Consider the following 24,344-nt stretch of genomic DNA (forward strand, 5'->3'; position numbering starts at 1 on the left):
TACCAGAGTGAAGCAGACTAATATTTCAGGAGGAATAGAAATTATTCCATCCTCTGTTGTTCTCAAAGGAAATCCACCCTATGTTCACCTAAATGTCAGTTCCAATAGCAATATATTATTTTGTAACAAGTGATCTAATGGTAAAATGTCATAATTCTACAGCAGCTAATCATAGCCCATTATAACAGCCATTATTCATTTATTTTAAATTAAAATTATTCAAAGGTTTGATTGGACAAATAATGGCTGGTCGTCATCTCCCTTACAACGGTAGAAAAACAAACTTCCGCTGCAGTTATGGCCTGCCTCGCAGTCACAATCAAACATGACATTAGAAAAGCCACCAGCTCGCACATCATCTCACCAACGTAGAGCCAACGACAGCTAATAGTTGAGCAGGTATGTTCTTATGATGTCACTTCAGAGGCTTTGAACGCCATGACATGGTGAAGAGGTGCAGGCAACCCAAGATCAATACATGATGACATGCGCTGAAGTTTTTCTCTCTTTTTTTGGTACAAAGCTGCACATTTTTCAGGAAATGAGCACAGTGCAAAAAATGCAATGGCCAGCTTTCATAGCTTGATGATTTGATGGCATGATGTCTTCATGCATGGTTCTTGCGGAACAAGAGATATCCTTGTCGGAAATCGCAGTCTCGGTTAAGAAAAAGAGACTGGACATGCGAAGCCAATGGATTTCAGAGGCACAAAATTAGACTAAAATTTAAATGTACAGCGGAACCGAGTAGGAACAATTTCTTTTACAAGTCAATCAAGCTTTGAGCACAGCCATTTCACCGGGTTCCATTCTGTAGATAATTATCGGAGATTTTTTTTTCTTTTTTTCAAACTATTGGAAGTTCCATATATAGCTGGTTCGACAACAACAGCTGAAACTGTAACAGTTATAATATCATTATCTAAACACTACACGATTCTCCTCTTGTCTGCAGCCAGTGCAGCCCCTGCACTCACTTTGTCTGTGCGTCTGTTGAAAAGCCTTCAGGTTATCACTCTGTTTGAGGCCTTGAAATCTATTTTTGTACAGGCGATCAGCCAATGGAAACATATGAATCCCACAAATGATGGATGTCTCACGTTATTGCTGCTAATCCAATGACATTATCTTCTTCAACACTGGGTCCAGCGGCTGAGCTATGGGTTTTAGCTGAGCATCAATGGTAAATAAAAGTCAATGAATGGTGTCATATAAAAAGACCTTCCAAAAATAATTGATGACAAGCACGATTAGGAAGAACACTTTTATCTGAAAGACTGTAAATCAGATGTACTAAAAGAAATCTATGAACGGTCTATTTGACAATAGTTTATACGCATCATATTCCCTTCTTCAGTTGTGCATGAACATGCAATCAGTAACCTCAAAGAATCACATGTCCACAGGTTGGAAAGAAATACACTTAAGACAGTATGTTACCATACCCCCGAGCCAGCATTCCAGATACATGCGACTCAAGCTGTAGCATCCATTCACGATAAATAATGTCTAAATCAATGATGATGCGTGAAGTAAAGACCAAGTTTCCCAAACATATCAAACAAACTCATCATATAATTTGGAAGCAAACTTTATTCAACACATCTTCACGTGATTTGAAGTACCAATACAGTTATCATACAGTTGACAATTGATTATTCCACTCAATGGCATTGTACAAACTCTCATACACCAAGGCTCCAGAATTAGTATGTTTTCTATTACCATCATTTGGTTTCAGTCCTGTCGAGGTAGTTAATAACTTGATATTGATTGGAGCCAAAGAGTTTTAAGCCTCTGTAGCTTTCACCCAACATGTTGGCACCCTGTTTTTGTGGGGAGCAATTCTGAGTTTGAAAACCCATGATTTGTCTCCGTACTTTGAATGAGCTCGGGTTGACTTGAAATGGTTAGTTCGTGGTTGGTTAAGACCTTGTTCGATGCACCAGGGTGGTTCAAGGCTTGGCTTTGTGTGCTTCAGTGGTTTGGAGAAATTCTAGCAGTTTAAGCAGTTTAAGCTTGGTCATGGAGTAGTTTGTGCATGGATCGGAATAATTCTGGATCTAAATCAAGGGCAGTCAAGTAGGGGATGGGCTACTCACCATTATGTAATAGACATGTAACTTCTTGGCACCACTTGTATTGCCACACAAATGCAACTTTGATGTTTTAGTTCGATGGTCAAAGCTGATCATAGAATCAACTTTTTGACTTATTTACATCTGCCTTGTATTGCCACACAAATGCAACTTTGATGTTTTAGTTCGATGGTCAAAGATGATGATATAATCAACTTTTTGACTTATTTACATCTGCTGGTGGGGTGGACATACCCAAGATACCATTTTCTAATTTGATTTATTTGAGCATGTCTAATGATGGCTTTCCTACATTATAACATATAATTCACAGTACAGGCTGACTTTGTGAAACAAGATTTTAGGTACCACTTGACACACACTACGGAATAGTACATACTATGTTAGTGCCCAGTGTTGAAATCTTTCGCATACTGACCTTGCACAGAGCCTTGAAAATTTAATCATTTATCAGCACCTCATTGGCAGGCAGCAATGGCACGGTATTGGCTGGTGCCAAGCACGAGCAAGGAATCACATATATCATGCCAGTATTAGACCAGCATTCGACAAGCCCGCAATATCAAGGTTATGAAGTTTATTTTTTGATATTAAAAGAGAAACCCATCTGTTTTTGTATGCCCAGTGCATTCATAAGCTGGCACCAGCGTGCAGAATGAAGTATTTTGCTGTTGCATTGATCACATTATATGAAACTTGAATGCATTCCAACAATAAAGACATTTTCAGCAAAATCAGGTCTAAGGCAGTAAAAGAAATAATAGACATAAAATTTTAGGCAATAGCAGAACATCCAGATACGAAACTCAAAATAATAGGATACTGAACAAAGAAAAAGGTAAAGGTCATGTGCGCACCTGTCACATTGGTTATGACATTTGTGCTCTTCTGAGCAGCAAGAGCTTTCAACTTGTTTCCAGTAGCTATTAAAAGCAAGCTCCTCATATGTTGCTTTTGTTCTTTAGGACTACTAGTTTTTGTCAGAGCATCCTCAAAAGCAAGTAGATCTTCTCGTTTAATACAAGGAAGGGACAACAAAATCTACGCATAGAAATTTTGCAATGTTAAAGCATGTTTACATGACTTTAAAGCCAAAAATAGAAATGTAATTTCTAAATTACCTGTCTAGGTGCAGGATCTCTATCTGCTAGATAAACATATATTTCACGACAAAGACCAACAAGATCGGCACTGATAATAGCATTTGACTCCAGGGCGAGACCTTGAATTATTGCATAGAACAAATCCTTAGCAACAAACTCTCTAAGTTCCCCATTATTTGTTGATATAGCAAGAAGAATGAGAGATCCACAAAAAGGGATAACTTTATTCACTGCTTCACCATCTGTCCATGCAAACACTTCGATACTTATCCTCATTGCAGGAAGAGCAAGACCTTTGTGCATAATGAGAAAGCTGCAAGTGAACCATAATTTTCAGCTCCAACTCTTATGATAATCCTAGAGTGGATAAGAATAAAAAACTGAAGCTTAGTGAGGGTTATAGCAAATAATATTATGAAAATTACCCAATCATAGAATTTGAGACAAAAGCATCCAAATCTCTGAGCGAAGACACTTCCAGGCGATTGGCGGGCCCAAGTTGCTCCAAGGATGGAAGTCCACTGTTTAAACCTGGTGAAGCTAAAACTGAGAGAAGAGAACATATCTCACGAGTCAAATCACGCAGCAACTTTTCTTCCATTACTTCCACCATTAGCTCCAATCCAGAAAGATTACCGAAGGTATCAGGAACCTTTGCTCTACCCTCGTGCAGAAGACAGGACCATGAACAAGTAAGAGCTTGCTCGCAGTTGAGGAATAATGGATGCAAGAGGTTTTCAAGCCATGTCCCCCACAAATCCGCAGGACAGAACTTGACCAAAGGAATAATAACTAAATGAATTAGTTGGCGTATGTGTCTGAATTCCATTGATTGGACATTCTCCATAAGGGCTAGTGCAACAGAAGGGGACTCTACACATCGGAAAAAGGCATCTCCAATAGTTGCTGAGAGGCCTATGACATTATACCTGCAGCAATGCAAAACAACTGCTTTATTGGGATATATGTTAAAGAGATGCCAAAGATTGCAAGAGATGCAGCAGTAACTACCAGCATGTTTAATATCCCAGTGACATGCATATTAATTTATAATACATCATAACATTCAGTCAAAACTAAAAGCAATAGACAAGGCAAAAGAGGAGAAACAAATTTCAGAACCCATAGGAGTAAAAGACATGCAGTAAGTCCAATGCTTACCCACTGTCCCTGATACCCTTCAACCAGTTCCTTATGTCGTTTTCATTTGACTCTCCTTCCCTGTTCATGTCCATCTGAGACCCATCAGCAAAACTCAACTGACCTTTTGGTGGTTTAATATTGCTTTCCCCAAGAAGAGTAGCCTGCTCAACGTGGCTCATACTCTTCGCTGCTCTTAGTTCACCTGTCAAAGCTTGAGCTATTGGTTGAGACCAAAGAGCATGCACAGAACGAAGCAGCTGCAGATGAACAAAAGTACACCGCACTGAAAATGCCTCAAAGAACAAATTTATCCTTGCAATGCACTAAAAATTTTGCATACCTTAATATGTTTTCAGGTAAGCAAACCACCCCCACCTCCCTACCCCAACCAAAAAAGAAAAGGAAGAAAAAAAAAGGATACAGAAGCTTCTTGCTTCTTACAAATATTAACTTACCCTTAATAGAGGGGGCAGCATCCATGATAAATGACGGGATATGGGATGGGGATAAGTGGAAATATCTGTGGGTGTGGAGCATCCTTGCAGATTCATCATAGCCTTTTTAGTTCCACTCCTTTTTAGAGCTTTCTCAAAGCATGTTACAGTATGGAAAATTGACCACATAAATTGTGTGTCGGAGCAAAGACGTGGCAGACCAAATGGGTCAGACAAGTAAGCATTTTGCCATTCTAATGATGTCCACTGTTTACTTAAAGGTTCAAGTAACCAGGCTAACACTTCCTGATGTTGTTGAATCCTATATGTAAAAAAATAGAATAAGATATCGATTCACAAGTGCTCTATGAGGAAAAATAGTACATCAAGAACTACTCTAAGCTGTTTGAAAGGTGCATGACATGGGTAAGCACGAGGTGATGTACTTACCCAGCTGATGATGCCATGACAAGAAATGCTTCACCTAGAAGATTATTCTCACCACGAAGTAACTGACCCTTTCCTTGGAGATAAGCCATCATGTCAGCAATACCCTATTGCATCAAAAATATAATTGTTAAAATATAATGACGTTTTTCTATTTGACAGAGGTATTAAAGATATACAAGCTGCACAATGCCATATTTCTAGTTACCTACTGTGCAATTCTATTTTTTGGCATTCAAAATGGAAAGATTTCCTTCCTTTCTTACTTTCTTTTCTTTCAGAATCAGGGTAAACAAATTTCATTTGACATGCCGCATTTATACGTGTACAGGATAAGAGGCACATGAAATGCATGCTCCATGAAAACAATAAATAAGATAAAATAGACAAATTTGGAGGGCAGGCCTTAGTGCAACGGTAAGGTTGCTCCATTTTGACCGGGGTGTTACGTGTTTGAAACATTCAAATAGCCTCTCTGCATGCGGGGGTAAGGCTACATATATCCAACCCCACAGTGGTGAGAGCTTCATGCACCAAAATGCCTTTTTATAAAATAGACAAAACTGAATATAAAAGAAAACTAAAAATAGAAACTAGGAGATTATATAAAGCAAGCTAAAAAAGAGATATGAAACACAACAGAAAATGAAATCAAAATAAAATACAATGCAAAACAAGCTAAAAAAGCATGGCAAGAAATAACAAAAAGTTAAGAAAAATAAAACAAAATAAAATGAGAAGAATATTTTATGTTAGAATGCAATCCCATCAATTGTTTCCCTATTTAGAATTGTTTAAATACACCCCCTTTGGTCTAGACTTTACCCTTCTTATTTCTATCAAGAAAAGGGTAGCAGCATTTTATATCAATATAGAAGTGAAGGAGTATGATGGCATACTAAATCAGAATCCTATAATACTTGAATGTTAAAGCAAGGTTTTAAGTGCTAGCTTGAGTGAACTCATGATGGACAGCATGTGACATGCTGGGCTAGTACCAGCAACGGCATCAGGCCAGATGACACCCAGCAAATCCTTTTTCAGATTTTTTTAATTACAAAAGGCTCTTTAAAAATTTGTCTTTTTAAATTATTTTTTAGTCTATACAGCTGGGCATGTGCATTGGCATAATAAGAGATGACATGATAAGTTTTTTGCCAGCCGGTAGGCCACATCTCCAGCAAACACCAGAACTTGGATCATTAAGGTAAAGAAAAACAATCAAAAGGCAAGTCCATTAAAGAGAGATGGTTGGGAAGTGGTTTATCCACGTTCATGGGTATAATAGAAAGTGAAGTGGGTGTAGGAAGAACTTTTAAGGAAACTTTAAATCAAGAGAGGAAATTAATGGATAGTAATTAAGAATAAAACAGATAGATAGCTAGATAGAGAATAAGACGTAGACCTATTTATATTCTTGTTATTAAGGGATCTATTTGAGAGTTTTTGGGAATGGGCTAAGTAGGCGAGGGCAAGCTTTGGCACAATAGTAAGGTTCCTCCATTGAGAATTGGGTGTCACGGGCTCGAAACATAGAAAAAAGCCTCTTCGCATGCAAAGTTATGGCGGCATCCATCTAACCCTTTATGGATCCCAAATTGGTAGGAGCCTCGTGCATTGGGACCTCTTTTTTAATAAGCAGGGGCAGAGCTTTATTGGGCTTTGGTTTTTGGGCAGGGGGCACTACCACCCCGCTGTTGAATTCTCTATAGAGACCCCTTCTTCCTTGGCCCCACATATGCTCCCAGCAACAACACCCCCCCAACACACACACACACCGGCCTCCCAGAAAATCCTATCAGATTTGAGAGACATTGTGATCATATTCTCAAAATCCATAGCATAATCCATCTACAATTGTCCATTTTCCCCTTATGCCTAGCACACAACTATTAACTACCTAGCCTTTTTTGTTTTCATGCCTACTCTCTTAAAGTCTAGGAGTTTTCAAGAATTTGAAAACCAGGAAACAATAAGCCCTCGGTTGTTTTAACTGGAAATCATTTTTAGCAAAGCTTCTTATAAGTGGATTGCTCCCTCTATGGTTAATCTTGCACAAGGCTAGTAAGGACCCATTTAGGTTGTGTTTAGTCCCACATTTTTTGTACTGAGAAGATTTTGGGTGCTTAAACAAGGCCAAGTATCCCAAAATATAACTTTCTAGCTAGCAATTTTGAATGAGGTTCTGGAATGTTACAGATAGTATTAAAGCAGACCCAGCCCATAGCCATGCGGATTAGGAGATGCTGCAACATGGGAATTTTTGGGATTGACTATGAGCTGATCATGGCGTTTGTGATTGTGTTCGTAATTTGACCTATTCCTGGCCAAGATGGTGAGGCTTAAATTTGGGGGGGGGGGGTCTAGTCCCCCATCGATTATATGCTAGTCAATGATCCTAACATATAACCTTCTAGCCTGCCTTTTTGGATGATATCTCATGTTGTTACAAGTCTTGAATCACAAAATACCCTACTAAAACATGCAGCTACTTTTTGGTTGCTACTTATAAGTTGTGTTTTCAATTATACTGATAAAATGGATGAAACCATTTTTTTTAAAGCTTTGATATTTTAGAAAGATATTCAATGAACATATGACACTAAGGCAATGTCTTCCAATTCTGCTATGTAGTAGAGAGAGTTTCCACCAAGGTCCGCCGAACTAGTACCGGACCCATACCAGTCAGCGCCCGATTCGGTATGGTACCGAACTTCGGTACTGTACTGAACCGATACGAGTAGGCCATGCCGGTTCACGGACTGGCACACCTATTTTTTTATTTTTGAAGTTTTCAAGAATATTTAATTGGTAATCACTCTTTTTGAACTTTTTCTATCAATTTAAGTCTAATTTGATATTTTTATGATTTTTTTGATGTTTTTTGATGGTTCTATGTTTCTGGTTTAACCTAGATGCATTTTATTGCTTTAAAATGATATAAATCATAAAATGAACATAAAACATCTTCAAATCAAGTAGTGACGTAAAAATTAGAAAATAATATAATTAATTATATATATTTAAAATTCATCATACATATTGATATCTAAAATCGGGTCGAGTGGCGATGCCTCTCGTAGATATTCAAGTCATCAGCATGGTCAAGAGGCGCACAATCCACTCTTCTAACCAAGTGGAGTTGTAATCTTGTACGCTCATCTTATAAGTAACGTGCGTTAGGTTATAAGCACTCTTAGATCTCTTGCTCAAGTTTTGCCTCTGAGAGGTGTCCTCTAGCTGATAATACAGCTGTGGAGGGGCTCATCCGAATATGTCGGCAGCAAAATTCTACCCATAAGATGCTCTGATTTGCATCGATTAGTAGCCACCGAAAGATCCTCAGATGCACCATATCCATATCGTATCCGTATGGGTCATAGGCTACCTGTGGTTACGGACAATAGGATCCAATATACGACTCAGAACCTTATACGTCTATGGATCCTACTCCACGTGTGAGGTCATCTGCAACTGCAATATGTCCTGGATAATCTCGAGGAGCTCATCTCCTATATGCAATCATATCCTCGCGAGCTCTACCGAATCATACAGATCCATATAGAAGCCAACAATGGATGCTACATATATTTTCTAGATCCTCGGGCATGCATCAAAGGCTACATATTTCTCATTTTTTTTCAAATTTAGGCTTAGGCCACTGTGCATATGATCGCATCAAAACTTGAATGAATGCACACCAAATTTTTATAAAGAGTAGCCTGCATGCCCTTAAATATATTTCTGATTTTATATTTTTTAATTTTTAATTATTTTTAAAAAATATATTTTTAATTTTTAAAAATTATATATAATCTGAAAATTAAATTTTTTATGTCAGCATGTCAATCGTCCATAGATCTACAACATATAAAATAATAAAGCCTAGATCGAAAATTTTGACATAACCTCCTCTTATTTTGCAATTTTTAAGCTATTTTTTCAAGCCCCCCAAAAAGAAGAAAATGAGGTAGGAGAGAGAAATATTTAGCCTCGGATCTTTCTTCCGATAGCATGAATTGGTGTTATTTTTGGAGTATTTGGAAAGAAAAAGCAGCGGAGCCGTGTTCAAATGCTGTTGGGAAGCCCTTCTCGGGCCTTCCCAATAGCCACTTGATGCTTTAAAAGCATCAGGTGGCAATAGTGTGAGGCACAGTAACAACCCAATTTGGAACTGGGTTGACTCGATGTGAACTGGTTCGCACCGAGTCTACACCAAACCAACCGATTCCATCCCGTTCGGACGCTTACCGACTGGTTTCGGTCGGTAAAAAACCAGTTCCGGCCGATTCTGTAGGGGTTTCAGTCAGTACGGGCTCGGAACCAAAAAGATTAGCCGAACCGACCTGATTACGCATCACGTCAGCTTGGCACTGCCCGAACCGGGCGGTTCGGCCTGGTTCGGCAGTCCTTGGTTTTCACTATTGCAGGTAGCAATGCATGACGGATTTTGATATCCACATTTTGCATTTGATGCATGCAAAGCTATCCGTGGTCCATGCTGAACTGATATGAGTACCAAAATTGATCGGTTTTGCATTATTGTCCTCACTCCAAAGATACCATGGATCCACCAAACCTTAACCTCATCTAACATGCTTGACCTTACTGCAGATGAATTTTAGACACATTCCTAGGAGTAATTGATTCTTTTTAGATACAACACGGTTTGCTAGTCCAATAGAGGGGGCATTTTAAAAAAATTAGGTGTTAGAATATTTTAGGAATATTTCAAAAATATTCCAGTATATATACTGATTTTTATAATTCAGTATATATACTACAGGGTGATTAACCTAATAGATGTAAATATTCAATACCATCACTTAACCAGTGGAAGGAGTTCTCCATTAAGGATCTTTGATCACTTATCGATTTGTAAGGAGTTCTCCTTTAGGGATCTTTGATATCTTTGGTCATGAATGTGTATTCCTTTTGTCCTTGATGCACTTAGAGTATGTCTAATCACCCTTACAACCCTAATGGTAATTCCAAAACTTTCAGGTATTTAAAGGGTCATCAACCACGATACTTTAAGTTTACGGTTTCAATTTTTTATCTGCACCTGCTAACTTATCTAAACCTACTCAAAATAAGCGGGTTTGGGGTGAGGATTTCCAACAATTGGATCGTTTTGTGTTTTTGGGCGATCTAAGATCATCCTGATTACGAATAGGTCAGGTTTGGATTTCACACCCCGATCTGATGGTCACCTTGGATTGGACAAAGTACTTTAAGACCAACCCTAAGCCTTCAAAATAGTTGTAATAGTATATTGGCCATGAGTTAGTCAAAATATGGTTTGGGTCATAAGGCAGGCTATGCAAAGGTTCATCTAATAAGGAAGGCGATGCAAATATTAATTAAGAAATATATTGAAGTAAAACTTCCTTTAACAAGTTTAGAGATTCTCATGATTACCGAGACAGTGTAACTTGCTCAAAATATGTTTGCAACACCAACATGTTGCTGGCATGTAATCACACCAAAATTATTTAGTTATGATCATGACGATCCTATTTGTGTTTTAAACAAGTTATGCAGAACCAGGCCGAACCGCCCGATTCACCCCGTACTGAACCGAACCGGCAAGAACCGGGTCGGTTCAGCCCTAAATTTCAAAATCTCCCCTAAACTGCTCCGAACCGCCCCGAAGCGAAACTGGTTCGGGCCCCCCACCTCTTTAAAAGGCTTGAATCATGGTCTATTTAATTAGGGTGAACTGCCCGCTTCACCCCGTACCAAACCGGTAGCCGATCGGCATGGGTCTCCGTACCGATTCGGTTGACCTTGGTTTTAAATTTGTCAACATACTTGTTCAGTACTGGTTTGCAATAAAAACTACTTGAAACTAGACATTTCCCATGTAATAAAACAAGTATCATAAATATCTAATATATTTTATAATAACATTTCTACAGATTACTTAAAACCAAGATTTTCCATCTCGGTACTAGACTCCATCTCGGTACCATCCTATTATAGTGCCGATATGCGGTACGGTATAAGATAGCAAGGTATACCAAATGTCGGTACGGTACAAGACTACATAACAATTTGGTACCGGTATGGTATGCTACAGTACCAACCAATACGGCGAACCTTGCTTAAAACTATAATATTTGTTCAAAATATGCCAAAACACTAACATGAAAGAGTTAAAATTTGTCAAAAAGTAGCCAATCATGACATACTGGTTGCAAATCATGCTGCAGGCCATCCTTTTGTGATGGTGAGTTGCAAGCATCGCCATGGCCTGGCCTGACACAAACTCTGATGATTAGAGGCCAATAGATGCATGATACATTATATTTTTAAACCTTGGTGAATGCATGCATAAAGTCATATACATAAATATATATTCGTGCCTGTATGGCGAAAGGCATATATATTAAAAAAATCACTAATGTGAAAAATTGTAAACTACTGATTTAATGCAATTTCAAACAAATTGCAACTGAAAAAAATCAGATATAACCTTCATATGAGGAAGAAGGCTTTTATCGGCAGCTCTGGCAATCCGGATGAAAGATGTACAAATTTGCAACCTAGCATGTCGAGCATTGTTTGAGGAAGGGTCCTGTTGCAGTCCAAGTACAGAGGGTAATCAGACGATACTTCGATGCCAAATGTTATTTAATCAGAATATATCAAACACAACCTTGATTGCAAGTGGGAGTGATGTCAAAAGTTCAAAAAGTTTGTTGACAACACCAGCAACTGAATCTGGATAGTATTTCAGATAGGGACCAAATGCATCCAAGTACCGCCCAAGTGTCACTGCAAGTGTTGGTTCAGTCCATTTCAAAGAAAGGAGCTGCTGAAGAAGACCTGAGTTCACAAAGCATATTTAGAATTCAGCATGCTTCAGGATTAAAGCATTCACAAGCTACAACATTAAACTGTAACTTATTATGGATGACCTTCAAGAGTACTGTGTAATTGAAACTTGGTTTCAGGAGCACTGCTTACAAATTCAGCTGAGCCATCAAAAATTGCACCTACAACCGTTTCAAGGCCCAATTGCATGCTTTCCACTACAACTAACTCCTGGAATTTAAGTATTGCATCAAAAATGTGAGCATGTCTATTTATCATTAGACTTAGGAAGGCATTCACGTTATACATGATGATAACAGTGGTATGAGCCTAGAAACTCAGTAAAACAAATTACACATCAAACCTGAGCTGACATTGATGCATGTACAAAATTTCTAATAACTGAGTCAATTCTATGTGAAACCCTTCCTGCGGCAACAAGTGGCTTTCGAAAAGCAATAAGTCTTATCAGCTCCAACTGCACAAAAAAAGTAAGAAGCCTTAGTTTTGGGAAAATCATCGATATATATTACACTAGTCAAAGTGTCAAACACAGTCACCAGCAATCTATTTGCATAAATATCGAAGAAGTCGTGCTGAACAAGCAGGCACTCGCATATTTGGACTATTTTAGCAACTATAACATAGAGTCTTGATAGTCTTAAGTAAAACATGCTGGAGTTTAGGTAATATAGCAAATCATAAATCTACATCTACAATTTGTAAACTTCAATTCTCAAGAAGCATCTAAATCAGGTCAATATCTAAAAGGTGAAACAGTCGTTCTTCAGTTTTCAATAAAAGATCCTCTTTTCCATGGTGACAGTGGACCACATAAAGTCATGCATATGTCATAAGCAGCTCCAATATTCAAAAATGGCCCTTGAGGGCATGTGTTTGGTCCCCACATTTGGTCTATTTTGGGTACGTAAGCATGGCCATGAATTCCAATTAATAACTTTTTAGCTAGCCTTTTTCAATATGGCCATGGGTAATTATAAATAATATCAAAATTGATCCAGCTTGTGGCTCATGTGGACTAAGGGACACTGCAACATGGGCCCTTCTGGGATGGACCAAGAGCCAGTCAGAAGGTGGTTGTTTCTGATTGGACCCTTCCCTCACAAGGATAGGGGGAAGGTTTTCGTTTCTGATTGGACCCTTCCCTCACAAGGATAGGGGGGGTGTCTGAGGATCTATGCAGATGTGTTAAGTCCCATATGCATTGGGGAGGTCTTGACCAAGGACCCCAATTAATAACTTTTTAGATGGCCTTTATCGGTGAGGTCCTGGGTTTCTACAAAGATAAATGTATCAAAATATAAAGTATATTTGCATATGAATATAGGGAAAGCTGGCAGTTCTCCAGCATGTTAAAGAAGGGCCGAGATACAACTTCTTATTTTCAAATTATAAAACTAAAAAATTCCTATGTATTTAACTTAGTTCTAGTAAATGAAATAGCATTATCTAACTAACATGGTCACGCCAGAGAAAAAAAGGAATACGTGACCAGAAAGAGAAACAACATACCAATCTAGAACGATACTGACTAAAGTCACTTTTTCCATCAAACTCGTTGCTCCACAGTTCTAATGCCTCAGCAGTTGGTGAGTTTCCAACTACAATATTTTTCTTGAGCATTCGCTGGAAGGAAACATCCAAAATAGCACTGCAGATATCATCATTAATGAATGCTGACACCCCTTTTTTCTCCTTTTCTGCTAGTCCGGAACCAAAGCCCAAATTACTGCCAGCTGAGTTGTCCCCAGCAATATGTGTAGCAGCTTTTCTCTTGGATAGCGATTCTCTCATCACCACCTGTTAGCAATGGAATCAAATTGCCGTTCTCCAGCATATGATAAACTGCAAGTAATGGTCTGGAGTCTGGACAAACACATTTCAAGAACTGATACATACCAGCCAAAAGAGCAAAGATTGAAAGTGAAGTGCAATTTTAAAATGTTGGTAATACTCCAGCATCTGGAAAGAGAGATAAACATTAAAACATATAATTAATTCAGAACTAATACAAAAACAATACAAAAGTGATATAACAAAAGATCATTATGGATACACGAACGAAGTTAAAATTTGGGTACAGATGCATATTTTTAAAACTAAGACCACTAATAAACAGGTAATTGGCACACAGCACAGCCAGAACACTGAAAACTAGGTTCCTGCAGTGGTCAATCAGAATGGGCTGGAAGGTCAGTTGATGGTAGCCATACTGCCAGAACTTAGTCAGCATATTTCTTTTGCTACACTTAGTAGGCATATTTTCAAGTGAGTACAAATTCATCTGAAACAATCTTCATGAAGATATCTGCCTTCCCATTGACAGGGCAATGTTATGCTACAAAGGTTACACTAAATTCAAATACTGGCAGTGCTAAAGTTGATAAAAGACGGCAAAGCAACAAAAGTAGGAAAGAAAGAGAGATCTAATCAAGAGCAGCATTTCCTGAATCAAGGCTCAAGATATAGACTTCAAAGGAGATAAACAACTCAGTTAAAATAATCATTGGTGGTTTTTCATTAAAAACCAAGTTTCCAAGCCCGACTTAAAGCATTCAAAAACTCTAAATAATGGACGACAACAATCATTGCCAATGTTAAACCAAGTCCAACAGCATAAGACCCCCTCACTAATGATCATTGAATACATCTTTGTTCAATAAAACAATGCAGCTAAACAATCTCATTTTCTCATGATACAACTCCAAGTTCCACACAATGCTCCGAGATGGACCCACCAGCACAAAACTACAAAGCAGTAAACAGTTACACATTAAAAAGAATCTAGATCCTGTAAGTATTTTTTGTTAAGAAATGCACAGCTCTCTATAGTTGGTAGACAGCTTATAGAAGAACATTGTTTGAAGCCAGACCTTATATGCAGATACATAACCTACAAAATGCAAGTCCACACAGAGGAGTTCAACAAATGCTGTGCCAAACAGTAGTCTCACTAATACTTCAAACAAAAGCCACCCACCATGACCTTCTTAATCCAGCTTATATAACATCAAGTTGACCTGATGTAAGTTTCAGTAACCTACCTTCTGATTTCTACCAGTGATGTCTCAGCCTAAGGGTCAATGAGAGGGATCAACATTAACACGTATTAACATCTAGGTTTCTCTTGGAAGAAATTTAAAAAACAGAAGATAAACTAATGCAGCCATATGGGCACTTTCAAATTATAAATTGAGCGAAACATGAGAGAAAAAACAAAGGCAAAAGAGTAACAAGCATCAGTACAGCAGGCTACCTCCACTTTTAAAATGAATTCCATATGCAAAACCAAGCACTGTAAAAGGAATACTAGTCTAAATCATTATGCATGCTCAGCAAATATCAAAATCATCAATTTTTCACCAGCTGAAAGCCTGTCGCAATTAAATAATATGCTGTTTATGAAATAATAAAATTTAAATACAAGGCATAACTGATAGGTTCCAAATTTTCTAACAGAAGAAGCCTGTTGAATTCCATCAATTACCACAAAGGAGCACAATTTACACTTGACCACAGTTCTTACTTAGGCAAGTCTTTCCCAAAAACGATGCTGCCCTATTCTCTTAGCCCACCATCTATTTGTCCAAATATTTAACATTTTCTTGTGGCAAATGCAAAAAAAATGGAATGTCTAGGAAGACAAACAACTGTAGCAGCCTTGAATCAAGTGTCATTCTTTGGATCGGCATTAGAATCACCAGTATTATCATCTAACAACCGATCCTCCATTCCCAGCTCCTCAGTGATATTTCTTCAGCATCCCTTGTGGGGCTGGATAGTGAATGCTCAATCCAACCAAACCTTTTTTCCCTTGCTGTCTGAATATGCTCTCCCATCTCATTGAAACAACTCTCTCCCTCCTCTCTATGATCATATACAAAAGTCCCCTTCAATTTTCCTTTCACCGTTTTTTGCCAGCTTTGGACCTCAGACCTCTCTTAAATGGAAAGGAATTGAAATGATTCAAGCATCTCACCAGGGCAAAGTAAATAACAAATGGAAAACAGGTAATGCTAAAACACCATAAATGTTGAGGTGTTGGAAAAATAAATGAATACGAAAACTGGAATAATCCATAAACCTTCAAACAAAACATATGAATAACTAGGTCATCACCTGTTGAAGAAATTGAGAAGTCATGGTTCCATCAGCAATGATGCATTGCATGTTAGAAGAACCCAAAGCAACCATACTCTCACATATACATTCTACAAACTCAAATTCACTTTCATCAATAGCATGAAAATTGGACCTAGATCTGTTTAAAAAATCTCTGGATACATTCATCAGCATCTGGAAGATGGTATTCATTGCAGAATCAAACTCAGATGCAGTAGCATCAGTAGGTCTTTTCCTGTATATATATATTAAAAATGGAGCAAACAAAATATTGTCAACTAAAGAAATGAATTAGATTGAACTTTGACATGCATATTAGAAAAGGATGGACCAGACATACCTCTGACAAACAAGTTTGAAAAATTCACAAGCATGGAGGCGAAACTCATTGTAAGGAAGTAAAGACCCACATCTGTTAAAAGAAATGGTTAGCACACCCAAATTCTAGCACACATTATCCTAAAGGATAAGAAAATGCAGTCAGAGTATTATAAAACATACCCATGAATCAGACCATATTTGGCAAGATCAGGAACAGGAGCCCATTCAACATATGCATTCACAGCATTCAAAGCAGCTGTTACTGTGGCCGCATGCTGTTTTGCTATATCTAACTGTTGTTTAGCATATTCATTCAAAGCAGCTCCAAAGTGTTTTTCAAGTAACTGCAGTAAGATGTTATTTGCTTCCTCACTGAAATATATATATGCAGAAGCAGAAACAAAACCAAACAACCAACCTTATCCCATCTTTTTGGGGGCAGCAAACTTACTTTGTATAAAAGTGGCAAAATCTCTGTCAATGATTCTGTAAGTCCACGTAACAGTACCCTACGGCGATCACCTGTTACATGCACTCAAATTAAATCATATCAAGCAATCAACACATGTATTACTTTTCCTTTTTTATGTTGAGATATTTCTCAAAGACAGATTAATCATGGCAAAACTATTTGGTAAGTAGACACACACACACACAGACACACACAGAGACTCAAACCTTCCAGGTCTTCATTATGAACTGTTATATCTTCAGGGAGCCATCTCAGCATCATTGCAACCAACTCAGCCTGATAAGGAAAGATTTCATTTACTGTATCACTGAGATGATTGAAGTCATAATCAGCAAAATTAACAGCCAGTTGTAGGAAATAGCACAGGATACCTCTATAGGACCTTTATTGGATAGAGAAACTAAAGATGGTAGCAGCTCATGCCAAAGAGTGACCCCTTCTCTCCTTACAACCTGCCTCAACAAAAAAGATTAAAACAATAAAGATGACTACAGACAAATGATCTTCAACAACATAAACATAACCAAGGAAATAATAATACCTCAGCAGCCAAAGCAGCGGTCTGACTCTTTAATGCCCATTCTTCACGAGGACTGACCATCTCTAATATTAGATTAAGGGTTAAATTTGCAAATTCACTCCGTTCTGCAATACTAAATTCATCCCACCTAAATCGAACCAAGTGCTGCAACATACATAATGATGATGATCAGGATATCCAACATAGTAAGAAAAGGTTTTAATGATGAAGACATAAAATAAAAGGATAAATAAAGTAAAAATTTTGAAGAAGTTGCATGAGAAGTCTCCACAGGGAGTCATGCTTTGGCCAATAAATGGAAAGTCAATGAGAAGTTTAACTGGATGTGCCCAAGATCAGAATGTGATATTGCAATAGCAAGACTGCAGTTGCACACCGAGATGCTCTAAGCCAGATTTATAGTTCAGGTACAGCTGAGTGATACATCTTTTACCTTCATGTACCCATCCATTTTCAATAAGAAAAACAGAAATAATAATAATTCCATATTACACTACTTTATGTTGTCAACTCCCATATTGTGTTTAGTGTCATCCAAGCAACCAACTCCACACCCCCTATCCAACTTCCTCTTCATCAGTTGATAATACAACCAACCCTATAACTCTCTCTCTCTCACACACACACACATGTGTAAAGCACATGCCTAACACTATTAGTATGATATAGAAAACTCTCAGAAAATGCAAGAAGCAATTAGAAAAGCGATATATAGTTTTGTCACAATTCATAACCTTCAAGTGAGAAACATCTTCTATAGTAAAATCAAACTCTGGCACAAGTCCCAATCCATGACCATCGAAAAGCCAATCATAGTCTAAGACACTATTGCATCACACCTTAATATATAAAAACATATGCCTCACTGAAAATTGCCCTCTATTTCTCTATGGAGCATTTTTGAGATAAGGAATAAAATAAAGGGACTGCAATATAAAGAAAAGGGGGCACATCTGTCAATCACTAAACCCTGATATCTTAACCAAGTGTTGCACTTGCCACATATCCTGCTGGCAAGTTAGGACATTTCTCTTTCTCTCTGTGCATGTGACTATATAACATGTTTGGTCTTAATAATCATCTACCTAATGATCTTATATGACCACAGTCTGTTAATGCTTATCATTAAAAAGAAATTTAAATTTCTGTCAACTATTTTCCATTGTCAATGATAGTAAAACACAAAAGATGGTGCATGAGCATGAACCTGCAACATTTTGAATCCATGTAGCCGAATCTCAGATGACCAATCCTTGCAGACCAAAAGAAGAGATGTCTTTGCCAAAACACGAATATCTCCACTTTTAACCTGCAGAAATTTTTTACAGACAGAAGACAAACATCATGAGGGTTTGAAAGCAAATGATGTGTTGGGATTCATCACCACAGCTTGCTTATTTTTTGTAAATAGAATGAAAAGAGGCAACATAAAACAATAACAATATGGAATGAAGTTAACAAGAGAGAATACATAACAACATTCAGGACCTATATGTCCTAAAAATCTAGTGCAACAAGTTCTAGTTGGGGTATTGCAACATTAATACTCATGTTCTACACTTAGTACTGTGAAAAAAAAGGCTATCTAGCAGTTAACAGTAATAAAAGAAAAAAAATGATTCAAACCTGCTGTTTTGATACTTTCCAATATGCAAATTTACATGAATCTATATATAGCACCACATGTTTTCTCATCTGTGAAATAGGTCATTATTGTGGAATCTTCAAACAGAATATCAACTCTATTAAACTGTCTAAACTCTAAGTACAAGCTCTGAGATAATTATATATTAGGCAATTCCACTCCTAGACAGGTCTAGGCATTATATTTTGAATGCAAAAGGAAGAATTAGATTTTACAGCCCTATTTCTGTAAACAAATAGCATGAATAAGACATCCAGTTTACTATAACTTAGTGAAATGCCATTTGCTCCAATTTAAGATACAAATTGACATTGGACTCTTGACTTGTTCCATTGATGGTTCTTAAATCAATGAAAAAAGACAAACAGTGAACAAATGACCATCAATACCATTAGCTTAAAAATGAATTTATACTTGGACTCTTCCAAAGTTGTCATGTAGATAAGGACTAGCTAAATTATATAATTCTGAAGCTAGCTCGAAAAATTTAAACAAAGAATAAAATAAAATGCCTGAAGTGCCTGTAGACAACCAATTAACTCTAATTGTTACGTTCCTTTATTGAATTCCATAATTTTTATGATCTAGCAATCAACTTTTTTATGTAGATAGAATAAGTCATCCCCAGTCCATATAATATTTCATTAACAAATCTAAAACAAACAGATTGACTACAGCCATGATACCAGCCATGACCAGTGCTTGGTACCATATTGGTGCTTCTGACCCATACTTCTTAAGCATAACAACAATTAGAAAACATGGAAAAGAAAAAAAAACAATTAACCAAATAAATATCAGAAAAGTTAGAAAAACTGTAATGAAGATATTGAACCTTATTTGGTTGTCTGTCTACCATACCAGCCAATTAGCAATTTCAACATTTTTCACAGCCATCACACCTGTTCCCACAATTGATGCAAACTTTATGAATCCGCTTCTCTAGCAATTCTATTATATGCAAATTCCATGTTACAAAGTTTCACTATGGTACCACATCGTGCCGGTCTGTCTTGTACCATGTGTTGGTATGAAACAAAAGTGATTCCTATTGGCTTGTAACAAGTACAGCCACTAACACCAATTCAAAATGCAAATTTAGCTCATTCAAGAGATCTTTTCCTAATAAGTAGAGAAATGCCAATTCGCTAGGAAATACAAAGAAGGTTAAGGCCAATACAGGAACAAAACCAGTAGGTTAGAACTTGTACAGACCTAAATTCTTCTCCTTGTCAATGCTATTCTTTGCTGCATCATATCCAATGAACTTCAAAACTGATTTGTTAAACAAGCAATTACATACATTACATGCATACATAAATACATGTACCTTGAAGCACTCAATTGAAGGACCTATTCTTTCGGCACTGCTTTTTCATTTTTAAGGATGTCTAGAGAAGCAGAAAAGTGATGAACCAGCAGACAGACCATGACTCTATTTTAATGCCACAAGCTGAATAATATTGATAGAACCAGACACATGAAGTAGGGCCAATTTGTTAATTAAACAGAACTAAACTCAAGCAACTGCTTTTGGGAAAGAAAGAGCCTTAAGGTTTTCCAAGATTCTGGCTTTTCCTTTCAAGCAAATGACCAATAATAGCCAGGAAAGGATCTCCTATTTTTCCTCTTTATCTTTCAAACCAATGATCAATTGGAATATATTAATCTATTCTTGAAACATTCAAGTCACTCATATGAGTCAAATTCTGTACTTAAAAGTCATAGTATGCTATATCAACCTAAATCAACAGCAATATTACTGCAAACCAAACCACAGATTCTTAAACTGAATATTTATCTCCAAGCTACATATACCATCTCATATTCTATACTACTAGATTGATGGACATTTAGACTACCATCCATAAAGATTGTTCTTTTCAAAATTTACCTGCTCCTAAAACTGATTTAGCTCCACCCTCCAAAATCCTAATTGTTGTATGCATGCTACAATGGCATGATACATCTCCTCTTTTCTTGACCAAGCAATTATAGCCTACAGGAATCCTTCTACAAGTTTATCATCATAACTCTGTCGGCCAATATCCATTAACTATTTCTAGCTCGAGTCTACACCACCACATACCTTGTAGAGTTGCAGAGTGAGAAAAAGAAAAATCCCTCTTCCTCCATGTCAATCCATGCATCTTGTGTATGTATCAACCTAAGGCCTCGCCCAAAAAGACTAGCCGGAATGTATCATTTGCATTCCATTACCCTGTAAAAGTATCTAAGATTTATCAAGTGCATTACTAATATGAGACTAAACAGAAGCTTGCGCTACTCTCCCCATTAAGCCCTAATGTTCTCATCAAGCTAACGATCCAAATCCAATCGCATATCCCACGATTCGTCCATGATCAACCAAAACTGAGCCTGTATGCAGTGTCCCCTAGTCCACATGGGCCGTGGACAAGGTCTACTCTAATACCTTCTGTAAAAATCCCAAATCACCTAAAAAGGCTAGCTAAAAGGTATTATTTAGGTTCCTTGGCTATGTACAAACACCTAAGATCTATCCAATACATGCATAACCAATAGAAGGTTTAAACACATACTTGCATGCATCCTGACATTGTATCTTTCAAATTTCTTTGCATGCATGGTCCGATAAGTGTGTGTTTACTGTGCGTGACATTCACATATCAAAAGGTAGAGCTAAACCCTGATGACAGTGTCACTACTAGCCATGCCCTAGATATTCCGAAGCAGGGCGAAGGATGTCTTTAGGGAGGCCAACGAAGATGCAGACTAGGTGGCCTCTTTTGTTACAAATCATTCTGGAAAAGTTCTTTAGACGGGCGAAGAGGAGGTGCCTCGGGCGCTTCATGACTTCTTGTATTTTGATTTTTTTGGATGTATCCATACCAGACTGGTATGAGTCATCTGGTATAGCAAACAAACGGTAGAGCTAAAGGGATAAACAGGAGACACACCCTCCGCGTGAGCCAAATCCATTGATTTAGCCTTCATTGATCACGATGTGCAGACCCCTTCCAATTCCGTTAAATATGACAACTTACGTTGCCCATTGAAGCTCTCTTTCTAAGCTAACACCTAAAATGGCAGTTAATCATGATAAATAATCACACAATTTATGCCATATAAGTAAGGCCAGTATCCCTCTCTCTCATACGCACATAATCACTATAAGAACAACCATGCCCACTTCATATGTGCCATTTCTTGAACCATGGAGGTCTAGCTTCTTGCTTATCTACATTAATTTAAATCCGTGAGTACCTCAATCTTTATTTTAAAAAGAATCTATTAAATTAATATGTCCTTAAAATTTGAATTATCATCTCTTGTTGAATCAAGTGAACATATGTTCTTTTGTAATAACTTAGCAATAAGCAATACTCTCTCCAAAAATTCTTAATATGGATATCCCTAGTATTTATTCAATGTATATTGCTTTCAATATAAATGTATATACACAAGGTGTCGGTATCATAACATGAATTACTCTATAGAGCTATGTAACCAGCTCGACAGTCATCTGGTCAAGATTGGATCGGTCAAATTCTTACTTAATCAGATGTCAGAATGTTTGTTTCTAAGTCCATGATTCGAGTAAAATACTGAAAATCTAACTTAAAAGCATTGCAAAGTTTTTGGGTGAGTTATGATCCAACTCAATTTAGTTTCTAAGAATATCCTTTAGGAAGGGTTTTACAAATGTATTGTTTGTATTTATTTCTATCATTAACATTTAATATCTTTATCCATACTTTTATTGACCTTCTTTTTTTTTCTGGATTAGTTTGATTTGTATAGTTTGCACTAAATTATACATTAACTCATTTGTGTCATTAATCCATGCTAATTAGTAGGAACCAAGATAGTTAGGTCTTGGATGATCGTTACAAGTGATAGCATGTATAAGTTATCCTTTTCTCTCCTATCTGAAAAGTTCTAAAAAAGATCACCAATATCATTGTATCAATTTGTAATATCAATTTGCGATATCAATTTGTAATGGTTTTTGTCTACAGTAAGCTCAATGGTTCCTGGAGATTACAGCATTACATGAGCCTAGGCATATATGATCCCCCAGTAGACTAATCATATCTCCTCCAGTGAACACATCGAAATATCTCTAGAGAGACATAAATACTTTAATCCCATCTTGAGCTACCCAAAACCCCTGAACATGTATGAACGAACATTCGGAAAAAAAATCTAACCATGTTCCTGCCCTCACATATCTCTTTCCACTAGTAAGCAAGACTCAATCTTAAAGTCTGGACAAGTTTTAGATAGCATGAACGGCTAAAAGAACACATAAGACCGTAACTCGCACCCTGCCCTTCATCCAGATTACTCTTTGGTCATCGCAAACACGTGCTCATGTACAAAATCAGTCTTCTTTCAATTAAACGTGAATGGATATATAAGTTTATGATCCAAGAACTATATTCCACTGCAATTTTTAAACCCGATCGTCTTTTAGGAGAAAGGAAATCACTCTGGAAATCTATGCAAACTGAAAAAGATCATTAACTTGAAGAGAGGAATGGCAATCGATTGAAACAAAGAAGACAGTGGGGAAAGCAGAGGGGATAAGGAATGCTGACGGATTCCAAGTAGGCGACGGCGGCCTTTCGGGTATCGGGAGGGGAGCTCCAGTCGAGAGCGGCGGCGATGGCCCGAGCGACGTTGCTCGCCGTACTGCTGCTATCATCCATTGCCGGATCACAACGGCTCTCAAAGAGAAAAAAAAGGTTTTGCGATTAGATTAGACTGATGGAATTGGTTGGCATTAGGGTTTGGCCGAGGGAGAAATAGAGGGAGCAAAGGGGAAGAGGGAGAGAGATGAGGAGGCGGCGTACGACGGAAGAGAGAAAAGAGGCGGTGGCTAGGGGGTTTCATTCAGTGCTGCCTTTTTCCCTTCCTATTTTTTCTGTGTAAAATATATGAAAGTAATAAAAAGCGAAGCCCAAAAAATATTAAAAAAAATATACTGACGCGCCTGCCACTTTGGACATTTTTTAAGAGAAAACCCACTTAATTTAAAAAAAAATAAATAAATCTTTTAAATTTCTAAATGATTTATGTGGTGTATGATTCTTAACTATGCTCCATATTTTAAAAATATTTTGAGATGTACGTGGGTGGACTAATAAAGAAGTTCGAAGTGCTTTAAAATTTGTAAATGAAATTTTAAATAT

At 37.5% G+C, this 24,344-nt stretch overlaps 1 protein-coding gene across 1 annotated transcript; it reads right to left on the reverse strand.

Moving 5' to 3' along the window:
- Nucleotides 1-698: 698 nt before the first annotated feature.
- Nucleotides 699-24,075, reverse strand: LOC103713981 (ARM repeat superfamily protein). Its single transcript, XM_008801057.6, has 22 exons — nucleotides 23,751-24,075; nucleotides 18,730-18,831; nucleotides 17,523-17,666; nucleotides 17,353-17,433; nucleotides 17,188-17,257; nucleotides 16,961-17,031; nucleotides 16,690-16,853; nucleotides 16,529-16,600; nucleotides 16,186-16,423; nucleotides 13,966-14,028; nucleotides 13,579-13,866; nucleotides 12,410-12,523; nucleotides 12,150-12,276; nucleotides 11,888-12,057; nucleotides 11,705-11,806; nucleotides 5,230-5,333; nucleotides 4,801-5,101; nucleotides 4,364-4,602; nucleotides 3,628-4,131; nucleotides 3,221-3,515; nucleotides 2,957-3,140; nucleotides 699-1,170 (listed from the first exon to the last, which is right to left on the reverse strand). Exons 1-22 carry the CDS (start codon nucleotides 23,859-23,861, stop codon nucleotides 1,097-1,099), a joined length of 3,618 nt encoding a protein of 1,205 aa, XP_008799279.4. The 5' UTR covers nucleotides 23,862-24,075; the 3' UTR covers nucleotides 699-1,096.
- Between the last annotated feature and the right edge of the window lie 269 nt (nucleotides 24,076-24,344).

Source organism: Phoenix dactylifera, chromosome 2, assembly GCF_051530095.1.
Source record: "Phoenix dactylifera cultivar Ajwa chromosome 2, Ajwa_hap1_PhDact_Kaust_v1.1, whole genome shotgun sequence".
NCBI lineage: Eukaryota > Viridiplantae > Streptophyta > Magnoliopsida > Arecales > Arecaceae > Phoenix > Phoenix dactylifera.